The following is a 26,398-nucleotide window of genomic DNA, read 5'->3' as shown; positions in this document are numbered from 1 at the left end:
AGGTTTCTGTTTTGAGTGTTTAAACCGATTTGTATTTTTCGAAAAAAAAAGGTTACGTATACGCCATACATATTTTTTTGTTGTTGTTAGCAATTAAAAAAAATCCTACACCAAAGTGTATCAAATCAGACTTCCCGAAGTTTAATATTGACGAAGAAATTCCAGTTAATTTTTTATTTCCAACACAAACTTCCAAACTATTACGCTTTTGAGCTCCGTTCAAGATCCCTGAATTCAATTCGCTTCGAATCGTGTTCGTTGAGTTTTATTGGTAATTAACCTTGGATGCGAATGAGATTTAAATAATAAAAAAATTATAGAAAACAAAGATACACATCACAGCATAAAGAAAAAGATACAAACAACACAAAAAAATGATCCTAATAATTATAATTGGTCTTTTGTGAGGATTTTTTGTTGTCTGTTTTTTTTTTTTTTGCTTTTGTTTTGATATTTCATCGAACGAATTTCCCAGTGCGAGAAGCCATTCACCCACATTTCTAATAATAAATCACGATTTATGATGGTTTAAGGTTAAACGACTATCATTAATGTAGGCTAAAAATTGTTGCATCGAAAAATAGGTATAATCGTATTGGGAAATAATTCTTTCGATTGGGAAAGATTGTTTTGTTCATTCGGGTGGGGTTTAAATTTAGATTGCAATCAAATTATGAGTAGCTTTATTAAGTCTAGGCGCCAATAGCGGCACATTAAATTGCGTTGCTAAATTTACTGAAAACAAACTGTTATAAGCAAAATAAAAATTGCAATGTCATTGAAGATTTGTTAGTAATGAATGCTTTTGTTTGGAATCAATTAACACAGTGATATTTGATTTACTCTTGGGATTTTCAATTAGGTACCAAATTTTAGTAATTTTTGAAATAAAAAATATATTGCAAGATATAAATATAAATATATATAAGATATAATTTTTAAAATACTTTTTAAAACCCAGTTTTGATCCATGGAAGTCGGTTTTTTTTTTTTTTTTTGATAAAATGATTATTTTGTTATCTTATAAGACTTCTCTTATGTATTTGAGCTTCTCCAGGCTCAACAAAAATGATTTTGTAAAATTATCTAAGAGGTCTCAAGCATCGGTTTTATGCAAAAGAGGTATATCGTGGTTTTTTGAAATAGCTTAAAATATAAATAATGGGTGTTCAAAGAATAAGCTAATAGAAAAATAACCCATATAAAATCCGTAAACAAAAAAGATGTGACAGACAAATTCGTTGTTTCTTAAAAAAAAAAATGAAACTATAATTTTAAAGTTTGGGGAAGGAAAGTCAAATAGGAAGCAAGAAATTTAGAAAAAACAGAAAACGGTGATGTGGACAAAGCTATGTTAAAATAGGTGCAAGTAAACACGAAAAGTAATTTATCATTTTCGGGCTCTATACAAAAAGTAGCAAATTATTCCAAAAACAAACAAAAAATTAGCCATATCGACATAAAGGTATCCATCGGAGTTGAAAATTGGCCGATTTCATACAAATCAGGCTTCGAGGTGTGCTTCCGACTGGTGAAAACTCTCCTATTCGTATGAAATAGGACAGGGTCCATTCATTATTAGTTTTTGAATAAAAAATAAAAATAAAAATATTACTTCTGATATAAGCTATTTTTGGAGCTAATTCTATATAATAAATTAGATTTGAATATTTATAAGAATATTTTAACAAAAAAAAAAAAATTGCTATAACAAATTTTATATAGCAAAATATTTCGTTCCCTTCAAGGTTTGATATACAATTTTGAAAATATTCGGAACAAGTATAAAACTCAAAATAAGCTTTCATTTGAGGTGCAGGGAACTAATTTCACGGGAACTACCTTCACATGGGAATTAATTTCACCTCTAGTGGGTACTAATTTCACTTTTTACTGATGAAGTTATTTCCCACTCAAGGTGAGAATTAGCTTCATCTTAAAATTGTGTGAAGTTATTTCCCACTTAAAATTAAAAAAAAAATAAGAAAGTCAATGTTATGAATGCCAACAAAAATTAGATATAATTAATTTATTAACAACAAAATCATTTTTTAAGTATAAACATAGGTAACAAAACGTGTAATAATTCATTTTTTATAATGGAAAAAAAATATGAGTATTCAATTTACAAAATATGCTTACGTACAAATATATACAAAAGGTACATAATAATATGTACAGTACAATAGTATCTATCAAATTAAATTTTCAAAACTTTAACATTTTGAAACAAAGATATTTAAATAATTGTTCAGAGTCGAACGTGGACAAAGTTTTGAACAATAGTTCTACAGTAAGGACATAAAACTGAAGATCGACTATTTTCAACAATTTTATCATAACACTCTTTACATATTTTAAAGTGATTGCATGGCTGTAACAAAGTATCTCTGTTTTTTTCAAAACATATTATACATAAATTGTTGTCTTCCGGTAAGTCATCAAGATAACCATCGTCTTTTCCTTCATCTGATGATACGTCTTCTTCATTCGGAATAATATTTGGATTGTTGTTAAAAATTTGAATTGCTTGTGGTAAGAATTCTGATAATGTAATTTTTTTTTTTGTTAATTTCTTTGTTAAATTTTCTATTATTTGGTTTCTTATTTTATAATTTTGCTTTGGGCCTTCAAAAAGCATGAAAGTTTTCCCATCCACAGCTGCAACAAAATCTCTTGTAGTGTTGTACTCCTCGTCTATTAAGCAGTCCATGAACTTGAGGAAATTTCCATGCTTATGGATTTTCTTCCCTAGTCGGCTGTTATAGCCTTCCAGGGCACTTGTCGTCCGCATATTTTCATTAAAAACTGAAAAATTTTTCGGAGTTTCCTATACGAAAAGTAAAAACCAAATGAAACTTACTTCTTTTCAAAATGTATTTTTTTTTTTACTTACTCGCAATATCCATTGTTTTTGAAAATATGCGGCCAAAATAGACAATGGTTCCAAGTTCATGGTCGAAACTTCAGCTCTAAGTAGATCGAACGCTTTTCTTATATCCTCTGGACAGAGAAGTGGCAAAACCAAGAGTTTTTTAAACCACTTGGAAAGAGTGGAGTTTTTCTTCATTGTTGGGATAAAGTCTCGTATTTTGGCAGCTCGCCTCCGTATTGCACGGGTGTAGTGGAACCAGCACCCTTTCAGTGCAGTTTCTGGGAACACCTTGCGAAGCCCATTCCGCAACGCAGCTTCAAAGTCCGTCATAATGGAAAATGGACGAAATTCAAACAAATTTCTGTCCAAAAATTGGAATAAATGAGTGTAAAGCTCCTCAGTTTTATGCGTAGTCAATACGTATATGAATGGATAAATCTAAAGAAATATGTTTTATCAGGACTATAGTCTTAAAAAATGATATGAAGATAAAGACTATAATATTTCGTAAAATATTTTCTGGCGAAACTCTTACTTTAATTGACCCTAAAAAAATTTCCCAAAACTGATATTCCATTTGATTGCATTCTTCAAATAAAAAGTGTAAGATTTGCGCAATTTAATCTCTTAGAGCCCAAACGCGAAGTTGAAAAAAATTTTCCCACGTGAGAATCAATTTTGAGGTGTGAAATTAAAAAATTCGCGCGAATTTTTTAATTTCACACCTCAAAATTGATTCTCACGTGGGAAAATTTTTTTCAACTTCGCGTTTGGGCTCTAAGAGATTAAATTGCGCAAATCTTACACTTTTTATTTGAAGAATGCAATCAAATGGAATATCAGTTTTGGGAAATTTTTTTAGGGTCAATTAAAGTAAGAGTTTCTTCAATTGTTCATTATTACATGATAAAAGGTTATTACCAACACTATGATCAAAAAATAATTGACTAATACTCACATGCTCTGCATACGCAAAATGAACGATAAGTAACTGTTTGAAGCCAGTGGATGTTGGGACAATATTAAAAGTGCCGTCAATGAAAAATTTTCTACTTTCATAATCAATGAAATTGGAATTTATTAAATCCACAATTTTAGACGCCATAAACACCGTGTAACTAAAATTATTTTCCAAGATGGTATGCTTATAAAATTGTTGATCCTTGTGTCGAGACATTCCATAGTTTTCTAGGAACAATTCATTTTCAAAGCACTTTTGTACCTCTATGGGCGTTTTCGGGCATTTCGGCAGGCTTTGTGTCCTTATTTTGTTCAAACATCGTTTTATTTGTTTGAAATTGACATCAACACTTTCGTCGTTCAATTCCATACGTTTAGTATCAAAAATTTCCCTAGCTGTTAATCGTCGTTTTAAAGGGTCGTTAACACAATCGTCTTTCATACTTTTTAAGAACTTCATTTTTTTCATTGCTTTTTCCTGTTCTTCATGGGGATGCAGAGCTTCATTTCCACGGACAATTGTCTTAGAGTTTTCATCAAAAAACACACACGCTTTACAATTGGTACTAGCGTAACACGAATAACGCGAAACATTTTTACGCGTGTATTTTTTAAAGTAAATTTGTTTTTCGTTTTTCACATATAATAATTTACTTGTTTTACGTAAACCGGGTATGAATTCGTATTCTGCTTCCATTTTTTTATTTTCACTTTTTTTTAACAAACAACTTTGTCTTAGAAGACACAGACCGAAAATAAATGATAAATGTTATCAAGAGTAAGTGACTGCCTAAAATAGAACTCTCATTGCTTACAAGTTACAGTTTTGTATTAGAGGATTATAGATTTTACCATGGGCGCAGACTTGGATATTAAAATGTGTTAAATATTTAATTTTAAATATTATTACGTGAAACAAGCTTAATTTCATTAATTTTTACTTAAAAGCATTATTTTTTCACAAAAAAAAAAACAAAGTTTAATATTTCTCGACCACAATAAAAAAATAAGTAATTTCAAAAATACAATTTCTATCACAAGCTCGAAAATTCAAAATTTTGAAAAAAGAGTTCCAAGAATTTCAGAAAAACTTTTTCTTAGCCCGTCACTGCGTTACATTTTTTTTAGACAACATACGAAGAGGAATTGCAAAACATGACAATTTTGCTTAACTGTAATAAAGAGTGAAATTATTTCCCACCTTCAGTGAGAAATAACTTCACTCAAAAGTGAAATTTTTTCCCACAAAAAAGTGAAGCTAATTCTCACCTTGAGTGGGAAATAACTTCATCAGTAAAAAGTGAAATTAGTACCCACTAGAGGTGAAATTAATTCCCATGTGAAGGTAGTTCCCGTGAAATTAGTTCCCTGCACCTTCATTTGACACTAGTCATGGGGTCATGTCCCTTTTCAAAAGGGTACCAATATTATGTACATTTTATAGTTTTGCAATAGACCTACATTTCTTCTCTTTTTTTATTGATTTATTTTTTATATATGTGCATATTTTTAAAATTTAATTTTCAAAAAAAACAGGTTGGGTTTGATTGAACTATACATTTATTCAAAATGTTCTCAACTAAATATGCAATTTTAATTAATTTTCTTTTTTTTTTTAATTTCAGATTGTCGCGAACAAGTCCGCTCAAAACGTGCCAAAAGACCACGTGCTCCTGAACCAGTGAATTTCGAACCTGAACCCCAGCAAGATTTGGAAAATGAAGATAGTGGATCTCAAGAAAAGGACGTCCCAACGATACCAACAAATTTTCTAAGTCCTTCTGTCAGGGAGTATTTGGAATTGGGAAAATCAATACCTGGTAATATTTAAAATACTTAAAAGTGAAAGGCGCAGTAAAATAAAATAAATATATCGAAAAATCGGTTTAATTGAAAGCTTTATTATTCGAAAACACCCTTTTAAACTAATTAATTTTACGTTTTAATGACGTTTACCTCTTTAATGACGTATTTTTAAGGGGTTTAGACCTATGCTTTATTCAACTTGTTGTTAACAGTAAATATTCAAAAACTACATGATGCAAAAAGTCGGAAAATAAAGCCTGAAGATTTGGTGGTGGTTCTCAAGGTCTTCCATTCACCTTCAATTTGAAAAATTTCTAAATAGCAATTATATTCAAAATTGGTATCTATCTCATTTGAGGTAAAAAAAAAACAAATATGATGGCTATACTAAGCTAAAAGAAATTTTGTATTAAGGAAAAAAAGATCCTTCAATTTTCAAAGACAAACATTTTTTATTCTCTACTAAATCGAATCCTCAGTTAACAGAACAAAATCAAATAAAAACTCATTAAGCTTCAGCAGAAAAGGACAAACACTATTTCATACCCTGAATGAAAAGTATTAACAAAACTGAATTTATGTATTGGCATTAAATGGTTTTTCCAATCAACAACCATAAAGGTTGCACGCACATAGCTCCTGACTAGTTGTTATAACCAAGCAAATGCACCCTGAAGCCATTCACTTTGTGGGAAAAATTAGTATCGAGTTCTTTGGCAATTCTTTTTTTTTTTTTTTTTGTTTTGTGAATTCCAATTTCACCTTTGGGCTAAAACCACCACCATCATGTCCAATTGGACAAAATAATAGAATACATTCGCTATCCTGTTAGTGCATTAATATAAAAATCGTAAAATGGGTTTCGATTCCATTTGCGTTTGGCTCCAATGCAGTAAATTAGGAGCAGTCATCTCCGCAACCCCAAATCCCCCTTCACCCTTTTTCTCTTGATACTGCTCTTGTTGTTGTTGGAAAATGGGTGTTTTTTCGAATTTGTGTTTTTTGTTAATATTTTGATTGAGACAAACGACGAGATTTAGCTTGTTGGGATACAAATATTGGAAAATATTTTTTCGATCCAAAATGGGGCGGGGATTTGGGGGGGTGGTGTGTGTGCATCTGTTCTTAACACAAAATAATTGCATTTCAACTCAATATCCTAAATATTCATTTTGTGCCATTTCCTTGCAGGTCGACCGGGAACAGATTACCCAATCCTTTCGGCGATACCCTATACAAATTTCTATTGTGATGAACAGGCGTATCCGGGCTTTTTTGCCGATATGGAAACAAGATGTCAAGGTGCGCTCGCAAACACACAACAAATGGGTTTCCATTTCGTTATAAATTGTTTTTGTTTTTTTTTTCTATTTTATCCTTTTTTTTAATGTCTTTTTTTTTTTTGTTCAATTCCATATAGGTTGGCACTACTGTGACATAGATGGACGACAGGCAAGCTTCCTTTGTCCCAATGGAACACAATTCTCGCAAGCAGTGTTCGTGTGCGATTGGTGGTTCAATGTACGTTGTGATCTATCGCCGAGGCTCTATGCCATCAATGCCAGACTTTATCAGCGGCCAAAGGTGAATCCTACTCGGCCACATCGAATTATCACGAAGCAACTGGTCGATGATATTTTTAATAAATAAATCGAATACAAAAAAAAAAGAAGACAGAAAATTTAAGTGATAAAACAATGCTAACGCAAAATGAAATTTGTATAAAAATAATTTTGATGTAAACATAACTTTTTATGCTTATATCTTAGACGAAATTTTAAATTTACACTTTTGCTATGTGCTATCGAATATTTTTTTCTTTGTTAATATTAAAAAAAAAAAAAAATACTTTAAGAAAGATAGCAATGCTTTGACATTCAAAGCAACTACTTTAAGGAATAAACTCAACACAGGCACACACCGAACAACACATCGAGGACTTGAATATATATTATTTTTTTTTCTTTTTATCGCGGTCAACTTATGAAATTTAAAATTGTTTACATTTAAAATTTAAATTTAAGAAACTAAATTTATGAATAAAAATATTTGAAATTATGTATTTATAAGTTACTAAGACAATAGAATGAGTTAACCTCCTTGTACCTAGATTTGCATTTTATTTAAGAGAAATAAATTAATTCACTCCTAGAGAGAAGATTTGTTTTACTTTTTTTTTTACTTTTTTGTCTTGCTTTCTAACAAAAAGAGGAAGTATATTTTTATTTTTAACTTTGACTTTAGTTTTGTAGAATAAATATAATGTTAGACCAAATGAGCAAATATTTTAAGGTTACAAAATTAAGTACTTTGTACAAAAATTTGCAAGAATGGAAGGGACATACATTTTACCACCGAGTTCAAACATCTAAGCAGATAGCTCTTTTTTATGACAATGATAGTCATGGAGGCTTTTACAATGCCTCGCAAAAGGCAGTACCCCTTAAAAAAAAAAAACAGTTTTAGCTTTGGCTGGGATTCTACCGATTTTCATTTAAAATAAATGCGGTTTTATGAAAAATAAATATGTATAGTTTTAAAGAGGTGTAAAAATTAACACGTTTTAATTCAAAAATCAAATACTTAATACCGATGAAAATTGAAAAAAAAAAACTGTTTTTGATATTCTTTCTTGAGTCAATGTTTTAAACCAAAACCACAAATTTTATATAAGCACCTATCGTTGCACGTAAATGCACGTACTGCTCCAGTATTTAAATGAGCCTACAAATTGTTTACATGTTCAAAATGTTGGTCAGGTTATTAAGGGGCAATAACACTTTGTATACACGAAATCGTTTCGCCATTTTCATCAGCTTATAATAAAAATTAGAAACATTATTTTCTTTTGGAGTTTGTTTATTTTGTTTAAGTATATCAACTAACTCTTACAGTTTTTAATTGATCGAGCTGAAATTTTGTGTGAAGAATAACAATACTATATCCCAGTGAAGTACGTAGGATTTCTTGAAATATTAATTTTTAAAGAAATGGCATTAGTTTGAAAAAATTAATTTATTCCAAAAACAAAATTCGGTGAAAAAAAGACCATAAAATCGTTAAATTTTAATATTTAAAATTAATATTTAAAAGTGCTATAATTCTTTCTTGAAGAAAATCACAAACAAATCAAAAGTTCTTCAGATATTTGAAAAAATGTCATACTATCCTAACCTTGCGAGAAGAACCCGGACTTTGACTGACTATAAAATTGAATTTAACTAACTTACGGAATTCATTTTTATATAATTTTTTAAATAATTTCATTGTGAATAAGTCAGTCCTTGGTCCTTGGACATTTTTGGTTTAAATGAGTAAAAATGCAGGTATGAAATAAAAACGGCACCGACTTCTTTTCCAAGATGGTTGCTGTTCCCGATGTTCTACCATTCCAAAAAATTCATTTTTACGATAAGGACATACACCCTAACACGTTCCATGAAAAAAATTTGTCCCGCAAAAAATGCAATTTGATTTACTAATTTGCCTGGACTATTTTGTTTGAAACTCATTTGAATATTTTTTTCGTTTTTCAAGAGAAACTTTTCGTTGGTCGCTGATTTTACAAGAATTGTTTTTCAGGCCATTGAAAACAGTAAAAGAGTTGGTAATAAATGTTCTTTTATGCAATAGACCAAAGCTAATGGCTCTCCGTCGATCCATTCGATCTGTATTTATAAAAATGCACATACACAAAATTGCACACAAGCCCATAAGGATGCAAATAAATTTGTTTGTTTGTCATATTTAGTTTATATTAAATCAATCCCTCTAAGTATGTTTACTTTAAAAGTCTTAAAGTTACCAATTTATACGATTTATCGAGTTTTAAAAACTTGCTTTTAACTAAAAAAGTCAAAAATTTGGAAAAAGTGCTAATTTTTGAATAGGTACATTTAAGTTGTTTCTTAAAATTACATATTATCAAAGGATTTTACCTCTACTTTATTTCATTAGTACAAAGTTTGGACATACTGGCTACATACACAAAATGCCCCTTGATTTAGTAAAAAAAATAAAATCGTCATTTTTTTAACTTTTTTTTCTTTGATTTTAGGTTACAATTTTAGTGAAAAATAATTTAAAAAATTTTTTAATCATCTTAACATGACAGAAAATATAATTTGCTATGAAAAGTGTCTTTGAACCATTTCAAAGTTAGGCTTGGTTTTCGAGTTAAATCAAAAAAACTGAAAACCGACCAGTGTTGCCGTTTTCTCAGAAATGCACCAATGGATTTAGTAGCACTTTTGGCTGGAGTATTCTTTTATACCAAGGAATCAAAATCAGCAATAAAAACTCTTGAACGAATTTGTTCTAGCTTTGCTCTGGAGCTCCGGTCTATTAAATAGACTATAATATCAAGTGTGTTTAATATCAATCAGAACAAAAAATGGATACAAAATCAAGAATATTTTTTGTTTAAATTTTACCAAAAGTCTTCGTTTTAGTTTGAAATCAGAAAAACGTATGTGGTTTTCGTTTGGTACAAAATACAATTTATTTTTTGATCAAAAAACTGATTTTGACAATTCTTGCCTTCATTTGGCCAAAAAAAATTGATTTATTTTTTGATCTTAGATCAATTTTCCAGATCTGGGTTTTTCGGCAGATTTACCCCTCTTTTACTAACACCACATCATTATTGACATCCATCAATTTGACAAGTTTTTGTTTGATAATAATAATTTGTTTGAGTTTCAACAATGAATTAAAATAGTTTTGAGTTCAAATAGAAGCAATTTTAAGTGAATAAATTTATTCGTCCAGCTCATCTTTGGATAAAAAAAAATCAACGGTCGAATCAATATTTCATAACTGCCATCGCTGCCTGGTTCACAGACACAAGTACACACCAATACTATAGCAAATAAAAATCTGAAAGCGTATTCGTTTCGTAGCGAATAGAAATGTGTATAAGCAATTAACTCAAGAAATTGAAAATCAAAGTTTTCCCAGTTTTTTTTTTTAGCGTGAAGTCCGAACGGCCTCTGCAAAAAAGCTGTAACGCTTAAGAAAATTCCATTTGAGTGAAAGTTTACTATCTTTTTTACGAAAACCAAAGGCCTTTCCTTCATTATAATGGCACATTTGGAGTGGAGTTAAGAGCATTCTCTTTTTCATTGAGATAAAAGGTGACATTGGTGTCAAATTAAATGCAAAGCTAGGATTTAAATGTCAACACGTTGAATCTTTAAATCCAAAACAACTTATTCTTAAATTTTTAGAATGTTGGTTGACGAATCAAGAAATTTTTGTTTCGAGAACCTGAATTCACACTCGATTTTAAAAGCCTCCGAAAAGTTTGTCTAATGCTTTGAAGCTTACCTGATTGATTGTTACGAATTTAGGAACTCACTTGTAATTGTAACCACAAACACTGAAAATAATCCAGCCACCTGGTTACTATTTTTATATGGGGTTATTTATTTCAAAAAGCAAAAAATACGCCTTATATAAATGTAGGTACAAATGAACACACGCTTCTAAGTTGCCATCATCTTTACTTAATCTCATTGAAAAACAATTTTAAAATAATATTTACTCGTTCCTCGGTTTTCTACCTTTAACAAAAATTTATAAACAAATTCAAAATTCAAAAACCACTAGTTAAAATAACTGCCCAACTAATTTACTCCTAAAAGTCTACCTCAAAGCATGACAAAACTCACACTCACCCGTTAATAACACAACACCCAAAACTATGCAAGGCAAAAAAAAAAAATTCAAATAGGTAGGTATCAACATTAACAATGATGTTGGCCATGTTGTATTAATAGCCAACCCAGAAATATGCCACAAAATGGCCAAAACAATCTTCAGGTGGCTCAATGGTCTAGGGGTATGATTCTCGCTTTGGGTGCGAGAGGTCCCGGGTTCAAATCCCGGTTGAGCCCGAAATAACTTTTTTTCTACAATTCTCAAGTTTTTTTTTATTTTAACTTTTCAAATTGCCATTCGCAAACAAAAAATTTAATTTTGCCAATTTGTCTGGGATTACAAGAGACCAACACACCAAAATTTTCTGTGAAATTTCGAAGACCAAAAAAAAAAAAAAAAAATTGCTTACAAAAGCTAAAATCAACACAAAGTTATGACCGTAAATCTGCAAACAACCAAAGCACAGCTCCGTTTCACTGGAAATAGAGCTGGACTATACAATAATATTCGAAACAATCTGGCAGCCAAGAGTAAAACGAAACAACTCAGCAAATTGAAACGAAAGTAATGAACACAAAACACCAAACGGAACGGCGGCGGAGTACCTGAAAATACCGGACGGAGTCGCCACGAGACATTAAGCAAAGACAAACACTGAAAGAGGAGACATTAGTCCTGCAACAGCGCCTTTCATCGTCACCATATCGTGGTGGAAGTGGAAATGGCCGTGGTTGCTGTTGAAAATGGATGTCAAAGTAAAGCGCTAGCTCGGTGATGGTGGCGGCGGCACCGTCATCAAAACAATGCCAAACCAGGTGAGCTGTTTTTTTTCTTCTATTTTTGACTTTTTTTCTTTCTGTCACAGTCGGTTCTAGTGGACAGAACCGAAAGCAACCAAAAGAAATATGTTTCGAAAGTAATTTCGTTAGTGCGGCATCACACAGAAGTGTGTTGTTCTGCTGCACTATGACACTGTCCTCTTAACCAGGAGACAAGGACAAAACAATCCTTCGAACAGGGACATAACAAAAAAAAACCCTATACAAAAAGTACTGGGAAAAAAATCAGATAATTTGTACAAGACAAAGAACGAAATTGACAATAATAAAAAGTCCACAAGCTCTCGGGTTGGTAATGAATGTCAATGTTTACATGGTAAGTGATTTAATATTCTGTCGTTGGCCATTGTCGGGCTTAACGAGATAATCAAGAGAAGATGTCCATTCGAGCTGCACGTCCATATTCCCCGATACTACTAGATACAGAGCTCTTCAATATAAAATTGGGTAAAGTGCTTGATGATACGAGAGTGATCCGGACACGTTGTTTGGTTGTAAAAGCTACTTTTACCAACTAGGCAGGTACTCGGTATCTCTGCCTACAGTTCCGCCAGGTGAATCTTCTTCTCTCTCTCTGTGAATTTGTATGTGGCAGAAACAGAAAGTGCCTTCATTAAGAGTGCCACTGATGATGGTGATGATGATGTGTTTGTGATGGAGGTAGTTTGGTATTTTTTTTCTTCTTGTTTTTTTTTTAAGAATAAAATTGTTCAAGGCTTGAGGGACATAAATTAGATTTACATAGAAGTACTCGTAGAGTGAAAAAGACTTTTAGGAAAGTGATGAAATTTAGACTCTTGGAAGAGAATTGAGTTATGACGAACATGACTGAGGGTTTGTTTGAATAAATGAAGAAAGAAGTACGAGTACCTGGACTGCATTTGGTTTCAAATATTTCTCATTAAGAAGTAGGTAAAAAAAAACAACAAAATGATTTTTTTCTCAGGACAAAAAAGTACGTATACACCCCAGTGAACATTGAATAAGTTTAAAATAAAATATCTTAAATGTATATTGTATCGAACATATTAAGGAGCAAAAGAAAAGATGTTAAAAATATATCTTATCGTTTCAAGGTCTAGAAACGAATAGTATGGTGAAAGATTGGGTGAGACTTATTACTAAACTAACTAATTAATAGGAGTGATTTCACCGAGCAGCAAAAATTAATAAGCGAAATACATTTAGGAATTTATGGATTTTTTTTTTTTTCAATTTTCCAGTAGTAATAACCACAAAAAAATAAATATGGAAGCTAATAAGTAATTGAGTTATGTAAATGCAAAAAAGACTACTTTGAAATGGCAAATACTTGCAAGAAATGTAAATTCCGCAGAGGTTTGGAAATTGTCATAAAAACTTTACGACTTACAATTTATAATGAGTAGAGTAGGTACTTTAATTCAGAGAACTCTACCGATTTTTGTTTTCTATAAATCATGCCGTTTCGAGAGCTGAAATTAAAATCAGCAAATAACTTCAGATTAGGAAAAATTCAAATAAAAGGAACTTAATGATGGAAAAATATTTAGATCAGAAAGAATTCCATCTGAGTTTAATATAAATGCCATAAGATAGTTTTTAGAAACTTTAGCTAACTTGTTCAACAATTTTGAAGGCGTTGTCAAGCCATTTCAAGGAAGAATTCAATTCTTCAATATATAAAAAAAGATTGTTGATCACATCCTGCGAACTATCGTGGCATTTATTTTTTAATGCATCGTACACAATATTTACACAATCTATAGGCATTAAAAAAAAAAGAAATATACTTTTAAGAGAATTCCAAGCTGGATTTCGACTTGAGTATTCAACGTTTTATTAACAACAACTTATAAGTGTGTTTCGTTTAACGGTTTAAACAGTTTGAAAAAGCATATAAATGAAGTTTTGGCAGAGAAATTTAAAAATATATATAAAAATATTCTAGTAGCTGTTTTAAATTGTAAAAAATCTAACTGGTTCCTCTAATTAACATCCGGGGCCTATTTCACAGATCATACTTTACCTACAACAATAGTTTGTTACAACAATTTTGATGTTTTTTTTCAGATATCCTACATAAATAAATGCTTTAGATTGAAATATGGATGTTCGAAAGTTTCGAAATAAGGTTCGACATTTAGCAGAATTGACACGAAGAGCGAAAGTAGATCACTGAAGTGAATCGAACGCTAAATTCCTCGTTTTTCAGAATAGGGCTGGTAAAAATGCTAGAAACTGGAATTATTTAACAATTTTTTTACGATTAAATTGTAGGCATATTACAGAATTAAAACTTTAGCAGACTATAATCCGCGCATCGGCTCTAAAACTTGAAAAAATATTTAAAAAATGGTATTTTTACAAAAAAAAATTAAAAACCCTAACATCTTTTTTTTAATAAAATAGCTGTGGAAAACCTTTGTATTAGCTAAATACTAAGTAGAAAAAAAAACTGCTTCCGGTCCAACATGCGTTTTGAAATTTGGTAAATTATTATTTTTACCAAATTTGAAGTAAAAATGAAGTTGGCACAATCAGTTAATGCTATGAACTCGTTAAAGATTTGAAAATCTGTCGTTCAAGAGGGATTTGACGATGTATCATTCTCCTCGTCTCACAGTGGTGCTTTATGGCGTCAAAAATCATTTACACGGCCATTTCTTGACGAAAAGTCATGAAATTTGGGACACTGAAGCATATTAGTATAAGAAAAACGAAAAATCTTCCAACTTCTTTTCGCATATAATATAAGCGAAGAAGAAGAAAATAATTGTGAAGATAGTTTATCTGATTCTTCAGAAGAATCTGATAAATTTTTGAAAACGCATTTACATTATTTTAATCTTTAAGAAAATATCTTTTCATTTAGCTCAATGGTTTCAGGAGCCCTACACCACAAGAGCTCAACACAGGCAGTAAAAGAGAAAATAAAATGGGGTCAACCTGTCGGTTAAGACAGAAAAAACAAGCAAAATCGCGATAATAATAGGTTCTCAACTTAAAATAGGCTGCGTAAAGAAACTGCCAAAATTTGGCTTGGAAGACCTCTGAATCACAAAAGATCACATTCTTACCTTTCGTTTGGTACCAATTTTGTTTTTAAACTATCTCGATGGTTCGACGCGTGCCCAAAAGGGCAACACAAAAAAAAAAAAAAGAAAACCGAGTATACCTTAATATAGACTGCGTGGTCAAACTACCAATTTTTGGTTTGACAGACCTCTAAATTATATAAGAAGAGGCTCCATCCTTTCGTTTTTTACCAATTTCATCCCTTAGCTCGACAAGTCCAGGGCCCACAGTCGGTCAACACAGAAAAAAAATCAAATCGGGTCTTAATATGGTCTACGTGACCAAATTGCCAAGCTTTGACTTGGAAGACCTATGAAATATAAAAGTAGACATATTAACCTTCGATTTGGCATCTTTTTCATACTTAAGTTTGATAACTATAAAATTGCAGAGCATACTTTTTGATTAATTGCTTAGAAATATAGGTATTTTTTGACATTCTAATGGTATATTTTTAGAAATTTTTAATCTTTTCCTAATTTTTTTTATGGATTTAGTAAATTCGTGTTGTTATCTTTGATTTGGTAACAAAACAATTTCTTAAATCACCGGCCAACACACCAAAAAACAAGATTTTAACAAAAAACTCATTTTCATCGTTTCCAACCTTAAAGCTGTTCGCGTGCAGAAACTGCCAAGATTTGGCCAGGAAGACCTCTGAATTATTAAAGAAGACATTGCTACATTTCATTTGACATCAATTTCATCTTTTAGCTCGATGAGTTAGGAGGGCCCTAAAAGTCGACTACTTTGATGCGCCCTACCGCCACTCCTGCCAGGTTACCGAACGGAAGACCTGTGGTTTTTTGATACACTAATTGAGTCTTTAGCTCGATGCGTTGAAGGGTGACTAGAAAATGCACCCGATTTCACCCTGCTACGCCAATCCTGCCAGGATGCGGACGGGAAGACCTCTGGTTTTCGAAGTTACTCAGACTCATCTTTTGCTACAAAAGTGAATTTTTCTTTAGCTCGATGAGCGTTTCTGCAGCCGCCGCCCGGTCTATTTCATTGATTTTAAAAACAGAGATATAAGAAGATTTTATCTAACCATTTGGAGGAGTTTGAAACAGCAATACATATCAATTCTATTAATCTAAGTTTAATTTGAATACTTAAAATCGAACCATACTGTACACAAATATGCATCAGATTAATTTTTATATTCTAAAGCTTCTCTTTACTATACGTACGTTTTGAACCCTAAGAACGGTAATTAATCAACAGGTAATATATTTGTCCCGATGAATTAATTTTTTTTTTTTTTAAAAGATTAACTTTTTTCGCTTACTGATTATAATTATTGAAAAATTTATTTTTAAAATATTAAAGTAAAAGACACAAACAAAACATTTGTACGTTTCGAAATAAAAACACACATTTCCCTCATTCTTGTTTAAAAAAAAAAAAGAATTTAACTGAAATTCACTTAGTGCCACGAGCGCATTCAGAATTGCATAAAAACTAAATTGCACAACACCAAACGAAAAAAAAAAATTGAAAAAAAAAAAACAAATCATGATGCATTCGTGTGTATTTTATTTGAAGAAGTCAACTAAAAAAAAAAAATGTGTTTTTCATTCAAACGAATACACCACACAGATCTATGGCTACTTTGTGCAACAAAAACCCCATTCCTGGAAATTTATTGCACTTCTCAGCCTCTTGTGCATCACCTTTCTTTTTCATTCCATTTTTTATTTTCTTAATTTATTTATCCCTCCCCACAGTCAGCGTCAAATATATATATAGCAATCACAAACAGATCACAACAGCTAAGGAAACAAAAAGTGAATCCAAAGGGAATCAGGCAAAACGTTCTAGAATAAAATAAAAATAGAAAATTAAAAAAAAAATTGGAAACAAAAATAGAAACAAAATCCTTTTTCTATATTTTTTTCCACTTGGATAAGGGGTTTGTTTTCAATTACGCACGCGATGCATATTTTTTTGTTGCTCTCGTCGTCATCGTCGTCGTTCTGCCACAGCGATGCGGTGTTGGTTGGTCGGGTATAAGCAGAAAACCACCAACAACAACCGACTTTACCAGAACGCTTTGTGGTAACTGTCAGGACGACCGACAACGCGCCTGGTGCTACACGTGCAAATATCCTTTATCCGGCAATTCATTGCATTCAACACACACACACACATACACACAGAGGTTGCAACCCATACCCGAGTGTCGCACCTACATGCACTCCGCCCCTGCATTAAATGCTTGGTAAATGTATAGAAAAATACGAGGAATTGCACTGTGACCATCACAACACTCAGGTTCAGACCCACAACTAGAGAAATAAATTAAATCCTCACAATATAAAGCACAAACGGAAGGCCGGCCGGTGCGGTACTGGCGGTGGTAATGGCTGGTACTAACAGAGTTTGCTTGTGCCACCAGAACAGGTAGGTATACAAATCGAAACGCAACAAAAATGTAAAACAACCATTAAACCAAGGAAATGAAGTAAAATTTTTCTATTATCCTGTTTAAAACTAAAAGTCCTTTAATGTAAACAATTAATTTTTATGAAAATATTCTGGAATCTACATATAAAAATTTCCATGTAACATTTAACATTTAATTTTAACATTAAAATTAAAAAAAGCAAAACGATGAAAAGGATTTCAATTGAAAATGTGAAAAGTACAAATCATCATGAACACTTTCACGACAAATTGCTATATTTTTGGCTAATTTAATCGCATAATTTTGACTCACCTTTAAGATATTTTTAGTATAGTTGTTTAGAAAACGCTCTTTTAGATACACTTTTAAATATAAAATTTAATTATTTTGTTTATTTAGATCAGTGGTAAAGAGTTAAAAAAAAAAATGAACAAGTATACGCCACAGTGAACACATCGTATGCTTTCGCATAACTGGTAAAAATAGCTATTTCGTACCGTTTTAAACTGCCAACATAAAATAAAATAAAATAAAATGAAATAAAATAATATAATATAATATAAAATAAAATAAAATAAAATAAAATAAATTAAAATAAAATAAAATAAAACAAGTATACGCCACAATGAACACTGAACAGCTCTAATCAAATAAAATGAAATAAAATAAAATAAAATAAAATAAAATAAAATAAAATAAAATAAAATAAAATAAAATAAAATAAAATAAAATAAAATAAAATAAAATAAAATAAAATAAAATAAAATAAAATAATATAATATAAAATAAAATAAAATAAATTAAAACAAAATAAAACAACATAAAATAAATAAAATAAAAATAAAATAAAATAAAATAAAATAAAATAAAATAAAATAAAATAAAATAATATAAAATAAAATAAAATAAATTAAATTAAAATTAATTAAAATAAAATAAAATAAAATAAAATAAAATAAAATAAAATAAATTAAAATAAATTAAAATAAAATAAATAAAAAATAAATACATAAAATAAAATAAAATAAAATAAAATAAAATAAAATAAAATAAAATAAAATAAAATAAAATAAAATAAAATAAAATAAAATAAAATAAAATAAAATAAAATAAAATAAAATAAAATAGAATAAAACAAAACAAAACAAAATAAAAGAAATAAAAATTAAATAAATTAAAATTAATTAAAATAAAATAAAATAAATAAAAAATAAATACATAAAATAAAATAAAATATAATAAAATAAAATAAAATAAAATAAAATAAATTAGAATAAATTAAAATAAATTAAAATAAATTAAAATAAACTAAAATAAATTAAAATAAATTAAAATAAAATAAAATAAAATTAAGAGTCATCTAAAGTCCACACTCGACCGAAGAAAGTCGGATTTCTTAAGAAAATAAATTTTATCTCGGTTATTTATGGAATATCCTCAACAATGTTGTACCATTTTAAAAGAGAATTGAACACACCAACTTTTAAGAAAACTTGCAGAAACATCGTAGTGCATTTTTTACACTACGGTTCATTGAATTAGAGTCATGTAAAAATGTTTAGTACTAAGTTGGGCAAAAAAGTAATATTTGCTTTAAAACTGATGCAGCTGAGTTAAAATTTTTAAATGCATTTGGTAGCAGGGTTATTCAAGGTTCCGTAACAAAAGAAAAAATGAGAAAAATTAAGATTTGTAGTCAGGGCACATGAAAAACCGTCACAGGGTGACCATTTTTTCGACTTTTATTCAAATGCCCATAATTCACAAAATATATGGCTGCGATTTTTTTAAATTATTTTTCTGATATCTGTCACCACCTACTCTATCTACCGTTTTCGTTTCGACGTTAACTCTTGGGACACCCTGTATATAAAAACAAATAATACATATGTACATATTCTTATCTGCAGAAAATATTCTTGTCAAGCTATTTACAAAGCGTTACCGGTCAGTCAATGAAAACTACTGCCTAAATGTAAATGATCTATGATTTGAAAAAAAGAAATATTTGTATATGTATGTCTTCTAAAATTTTATTCAAATCACTCGACTATAAACACAAATTATAATTCAGTATTAAATTCTGCTCTTCTACATTTCATTATAAATAAATCAAAATTGCTATGATTTGTCACAAAACCGATTCTCTCCGATGTAAACACAAAAACCTCAAATAACAACAACTTAAAAGATTATCACCACAAAAATATTATTATTAATAAATAAATATAACTGTGTGTACGAAAGTAGGAAGATTTCTCTAGTAGTAGATACACTCTGGAATATTGAGCTTTTGTGATATATGAAGTTATATATCGAATATTCTGTAGATATTTCTGTCAACTGCCGCACTATTGAAAAATCACACACAAAATCCCATAACATCAAATATACCATTAAAATTAATTCATCACACAACACAAAACACATCATGAACTCGAGAGAGAGAAATGTTTGGTGAATTTGCGTTTGTTGTCATTTCTCGTTTGTCGTTTGCATTTATATATACCTACAGATATTTTGGGGTAAAACAAGAAGTGTCAACATAAATGCAAATAAAATTAATTGAAACATTTTGCCACCATGCATCCGAGGTTCATGCATTCGAATAAATTAATTTGCTCTAAATATACAAATACTTTTGTGCCCAGTGATGGAAATTGATATAAATGTATTCCTATATCATCATATTATAATACCATCAGTCTCTTCTCTCAGGTGAGTATCCTTTTTTGTGGAGAAAAATACAAAAAAAAAACAATTAACAAAAAGGCTCAGTTTATCCTTCCGTGACATGCCATGACACTGACATCAGACAGACAGACAGACAAATTCGGCAACTGTATCATCGACAACACCACTTAATCCATCCAACTATCAAAAGTACATTGCATGGCAAATAATTTCACAAACATTTTGTTCAAATTAAGCAAAACCTACTCCAACAGAAGTATTATGCAAATTTTAATACACGGCAATTGGATGACATCATTTTTGAATGGGATTCGTTCTATTCCTGCTGCATTCGGCATCTTATGCATTGAGGTGAACATTTTCAAAAAGCATCAAGTAGTTCCCTACAAATATTAATACAATCCTATGTCAACGCATACTACCAATGCTACGCTAGAATTAACGTTCATTGTTTTTTTTTATTAAAAAAAATTTAAAAATTTCATTTTAGGTAATTTGTAGAGTTAAAAAAATGAGTACATTTTTCGAAAATCGCATGCCTCTTAAAAAAAGTTTCAATTTTTTTTTTTTTTTAATTATTATCATACCAAATTTGTGTAAATAAGCTAGAATTATATTTTTTTCTACGAGCAGTAAAGCGTACCTTATTTTGAACAAGGGTGAATATTAAAATGTATTTTGGGCTCAAAAGTTTCTAACGGCCATATTATTCACTAGCTTAAAAAATATACATATCTGGATGTAAAATTGTCAAATATCAAAAACAAATCCAAATCCAAAATAATTATCCCGATTTTAACTATGAAAATAGTTAAAAAATAGTTAAAAGACAATTTTTTTCTCTGTGTGATAGTGAATATTATGGATTTGGATTTATTTTTGACATTTGACATTTCTTTACATCCAGATGTATTTTGAAACTAGTAAATAACATGGCCGTAAATGAATATAAAAAAATATTCAAATATTCAAATCTCTATTTTGTTATATTTACACGTGGCGAATTAATTTTAATTTTTCCATACAAAATATCAATATTCAAATCTGCAATTTTTTTTCTTAGGAGACAAATCTTACAAATTTTGGTTTGATGACTGGTTTCCATTAAATTGTTTAATTTCATTTTTACCTCTTTCACATTGCTCTAGAAGGGTTGCCAGCCGTCCGGGTTTTCCCGGACATGTACTCTTTTTTGGCTGTGTGGGGGACGTCCGGGATAGTTTCTATCAATTGTCCGGGATTGTACTCTTTTCTAGCCTTTAAGTATCTCACTACTTGTACACAGAGAAAAATATGACCCGCTAAAAACTAACAGATTGCCATATTGTTTTACCGTCCATACATTTCATAAGGAAATCTTATTAAAATCAACGATTAGTAAGGTTTTTTTAAGGAGATTTCTTATTATTTTTATAGAGAAAATCTTATTAAAATTTGACTGAAAAGTTGATTTTTTTTGCAACTTAGCACTAGAACAAAAATCACGATCAATATTTTCATGGCAGGTTGGTTCAGGTGGTAAGGTGGGCGACTAATGATTTGAAGTCTCCAGTTCGATTCCCAGCCTGGTCATCGTTTTTTTTATTTTTTTGCAGATTTTAAAACAATAAGGAAAACCCGATTGTTTAAATAAGATTTCCTTCTTGGATGAAAACCATAGAGAAATCTTATTGTTTTTGTTCTATTTTATGTGGTCTATTTTTCTCTGTGCATGCTACTCTTAATTCATTTAGCCTAAATTTTTCAATCGTCAGTTAGACTATCATAAGAATAAATGTCAATATAAAAAAAACTTTTATTCCTAGGAATAAGCTCTGAGGTTTATCTGGCTTTATCTGAGGTTTAATCGGCCCTTATTATTCAAAAAACGAATCGAGTTCATTAAAAGCGAGGCGTTTTTATTTTGGTTTATTATCTGCTCAATTCTGTTTTGTATTCTGTTCCAATATAATCAAAACTCAAAAATATACAAAAAGACCATTTCTTTACTTAGTAACTTACTAAAAATTTTATTTGTAATTTGCAATTGGTTTTCAATGGAATTTTAAAATTTTTTTAACTGGAATTGCATTGCAACTATTGTAGTATTATAGCTCAAATGTTTATTATAATACTATACCGAGAAGGCCAAACTTTGTCTCAGAGTTTTTTATTTATTTTTTTATTTGTGAAAAAATAAGAAAAAAATGCTACGGGAACAAGGGTTAAAAATGTGATTTTTAGTTAAATTTTAATAGGATTGTTCGGTTATTTTTTTTTTAACTATGCATTTTTTTTTTGTCCTAGTTTTGTACTCTTTTTTTGTCCTTATTTGTCCGGGAAAGTCCGGGATTTTGCATCTCAATTACTAGTTTCGTCAAAATATATCTGGCAACCCTATCTAGATACAACAACTAGAGTTTTCAGCGTACTGTATTTTTATTAACGGGGTATTTGGGCTTCCTCAGTGTTTGGGTTGAAGGAGAAAAAAAAAACACGCTTTTCGATAAAGAGTGTTAAATTGGGTCTCTTGAATACAGTGCAAAACACTTTTTTACAGTGCGGGAAAAAGTGTTGCTATGTGTTTAAAGATAAAGGTACATTTACTTGGGTAACCGGTACAAAAAGTACTTACTTGCTTACCCAATTGTTAAAGATCCTTGATCTGCTAGTAAAAAAAAAGTATTCCGCATCGTTTTCGGACATATCGTTCCAAAATCTGATATTCTAATTTGGTTCAACAGATAGCAAAACAAAAGTATGGTTTTGCGCGTGTTTATTTATAAATTTCCCAGCGAACCAAAACTTATATATACCTACTTCAAGCCAGAAATTCTTCAAATTTTCGAGAAACTGAAATCTTCGAGAAACATAAAACATAATTAATCATATGTTCAAAATGTCACACTAAAGAAACTTTAATTAATACAGAAAAATTCGTACCATGGTCCTTAACACAAAATTAATGAAAACATCCGTTCAATTGTGTCCAAATAAATACAAAAATTGTCTAAATTTTTCAGATTTTTATCTATACCCCTTTATCGCCTTGTATCAAAATGAAATTTCTTGTACTTGGACTTTGCGTGTGATTTTTTTCTTATTTTGCACAATTATACTAAAAATTATCCTTAGTAATAATGTTTTACAAGATATTAATAAAAATATACCTATTCTTGAATCACAAAAAAATCGAAAAGCAAATCCATTTTTTTAGTAACGTGTACATATTACACTTTTTTCTAGATTTCTCAAAAACGTCTCAGCCAATGTTTTAATTTTCTTGTAAATTTAAATAGTTTTCTGTTTTATTCTGAATTCTGAGCGAAAAGTTGTTCACGATTGGATAACTCCCCGTATTTTTAACTTTATTTTTAATAGGTAATATGCAAGGTATAGGCGACAGCTCTTCTTTTCTCACTTAAATATTGGTGCGAACAAGAAACTAGTTTAGCGGAAAATGTAAATTCCCTTCGGTGGAAACTTAAAATAGCTATAAAAATTCTAGGCGATCAAAAATATTTCGGGTGAAAGAATTGCCTCGAGAAAATCTGGAAATTACTTGTTTGAGATTCTGAACACAAGAAACAAGTTCAAAAGCATAACCTTTCGTTTTACATAGTTTTCCAATTTGAACAAAATGTGTTATTGTGTTTGCCGCCATTCACTTTCGATGAAACAAAATATTAATATGTAGCTATGTAATCCGATTGCTCAAAATGTATTACTTAATTTGATCAAATACATTATGTCAAGACGTCAACATTCATAATCAAATTGTAATAATTCGTTTTATATAAGGAATTCAACTGGAATGGGAAATAAAAATTTTAATTCGTGTTTGACTTGAAATTCATTCAACTTATAGTCAAGCTGCTCATCAGTCATTTGTCAAAACAAAACAAAAAAAAAAGAAATACCATAAATGCACATTCATATGCATAGAAAGTTAAACACATCTGCTTGTTAAATTTTTTTTTGTTTTAACGACTTTCACTTGTCAAAAAAAAAAAAAAATAGAATGTAACCGACAAATTTCCTTTGCCATGGTTCACCATCGCCATGACCACAACAAGTAGGATGTCTTAACATCTTGAAAAGATCCTAATGTCATCTCACATGTGGTGAAGATATAATCGAATGAAAAAAAAAAACAAAACAGAGGCACAATTACAAACTATACGAGTAGATTTCAAAATTTAAAATCAATTTTACAAATTTGCGCACACAAGACACAACGTAAAAATCGAACATTCTCTTTCATTATAAAAACCACACATCCACACATGTCCATCTTCTAAGCGCTTAATCCGAGGAGAGTGCATGAATCTGGAACTTGTTGTTGAACGGCTATCATGTGGACCGTGTTGTAGACTTCAATGACAATACAACTTTTCCTGCCACATCTCGCACGGCTTAGCTAATTTTAATTATTGACTATCTAATAGACTTTTCTTGCATTTGCACCGCAGCGCAGCTTTGAATTGTAATCTTTTGTACGACACAGCGCAAAAGCTAGCGTCAGTGAGTCTTCTGTCCAGGTGCATAATTTAATTATTGCAAGCGGACGCGAAAATTATTGCAAACTTTCCGATATAGATCGGATAATCAAACTTGTCACGGTGTAGACTTTGTGGAACTACTTCGATGAGGAAACTTCGAATAATGTTCGTTTGGGGAATGTTGCAAGTCGGATTAATTTTTTTTAATTAGAAATTATTGTAAAGAAAGTTAATGCGCGTTTAATTTTAAAACGTTTCTTCACAATTAAAACCCTTTTTCCTTAAAATGATTTAGAATCCCCGTATTTCATCAGTGATTGATTAACTGCGAAAAACTGGTTATACTTATTCCATAAGCCGGACATCTAGTAACCACCTAACCTCATACCCGAGTATCATCGGATACCTTTTAATAGATATGGGGAAGCTCTTTTAAACTTGATATAAAGAAAAGACTTCGAACTTATTCTTGGAAAATAAAAAAAAGAAAGAGAAAAAAAAAATACCATAACAATCGAATAGGAACGAATTTTGATACCCCCTTGACTTAGAGAGTAGACTTTGCGTGGTCTGGTCAGTGTAACATTCCTCGCGTGAGTGAGTGAATGAATGAATATGAGTACTAACGGAATGATGAATGAGCACATATAAGGTTTCAATATCTAACCAAGTTATGTGTTTTAACTCACTTGCATAACATTCTTCTTATTTACCCCTTCTTCGTGGTTGTCTTTGTCGAATAGTCATCATCATCATCATAAAGAGTCTCAATTGCAAACTCTATGCCAGTGTAACTTGGGTGTAAAAGTGAATGCACTTTAAGAATGTGGTGCACTATGTTAGCGTGTTTACGTCACATTTTTATTTAGCTTTATACAGTTTTCCAGTTAAATTTTATTGATAAACTCATGTTTTTTTTTATTATTAGTTTCTTGGTAAAAACATATTTGAAATGATATTCCGCTTCGTTAAGTTCGTTAGTTGTTTAAGTTAACACATGTAACTGTTTTTGGTTGCTCTAAAAAAAAAAGATTAATGGCGATTCTTAAAAAAATAATAATATTTGAAATAATATATCTAAAAAAATTTCTGGCCCATAAACTGTGCCCAAAGTACTGTTGGGACCATTAGGTTGGTTACAATATTTCCAAATAAATTATGAAACAAAACTGAAAGTGTAGTTTTTTTTAAATTTATTTTCTGATAAATGTTTTGTATCATTAGTGTAAGTAGCGTTAGGTGTTGCCATAAATCATGTAACTAGATTAATTCGTGACGAGAGAATGTAACATAAGCATTTTATTGCTAGCTTGTAAAAACTACTGGTCAAATTCATTTGGTTATTATGGGTTAAACAAGGTATACGAGTAGGTATAAAAGTCCTGGATGTAGTACAGATATACTTTTTAGTTCATTGTTCAATGATCAGATAGGTTATGATTTTTAGAATTTTCGTTGCATCATCTGTTCTATTTTGAAAAGTCTCAAAATCTTAGTTCCTCTGAGCTTCGAGCATTTTTTTTTACTTTCAAAAAATAACTGCAGTTTTTTAACTTCATGATAGAAAGATTTATGAAATTAATTCTCACGTAATTCACAGTTTTCCCACTTTAAT

At 30.3% G+C, this 26,398-nt stretch overlaps 2 protein-coding genes and 1 non-coding gene across 3 annotated transcripts in view; 2 read left to right on the top strand and 1 right to left on the bottom strand.

The window, feature by feature from the left end:
* The window catches only part of LOC129916567 (uncharacterized), a 56,425-nt gene extending 48,684 nt beyond the window's left edge, over positions 1–7,741 (top strand). Inside the window, exons 2-4 of the mRNA XM_055996584.1 lie at positions 5,461–5,655; positions 6,833–6,943; positions 7,062–7,741. Coding sequence (XP_055852559.1) covers positions 5,461–5,655; positions 6,833–6,943; positions 7,062–7,291 — 536 coding nt within the window. The 3' untranslated portion in view covers positions 7,292–7,741. The remainder of the gene's footprint in view (positions 1–5,460; positions 5,656–6,832; positions 6,944–7,061) is intronic.
* The window catches only part of LOC129916565 (uncharacterized), a 210,202-nt gene that overhangs the window by 78,964 nt on the left and 104,840 nt on the right, over positions 1–26,398 (bottom strand). The window lies entirely within an intron of this gene.
* Trnap-ugg (transfer RNA proline (anticodon UGG)) lies at positions 11,467–11,538 on the top strand. The gene has a single exon. It is a non-coding gene; the product is annotated as a tRNA-Pro (tRNA).

Source organism: Episyrphus balteatus, chromosome 3, assembly GCF_945859705.1.
Source record: "Episyrphus balteatus chromosome 3, idEpiBalt1.1, whole genome shotgun sequence".
NCBI classification, from domain to species: domain Eukaryota; kingdom Metazoa; phylum Arthropoda; class Insecta; order Diptera; family Syrphidae; genus Episyrphus; species Episyrphus balteatus.
Note: the sequence above shows the minus strand (reverse complement) of the source record. Positions and strands in the feature narration are given on the sequence as shown.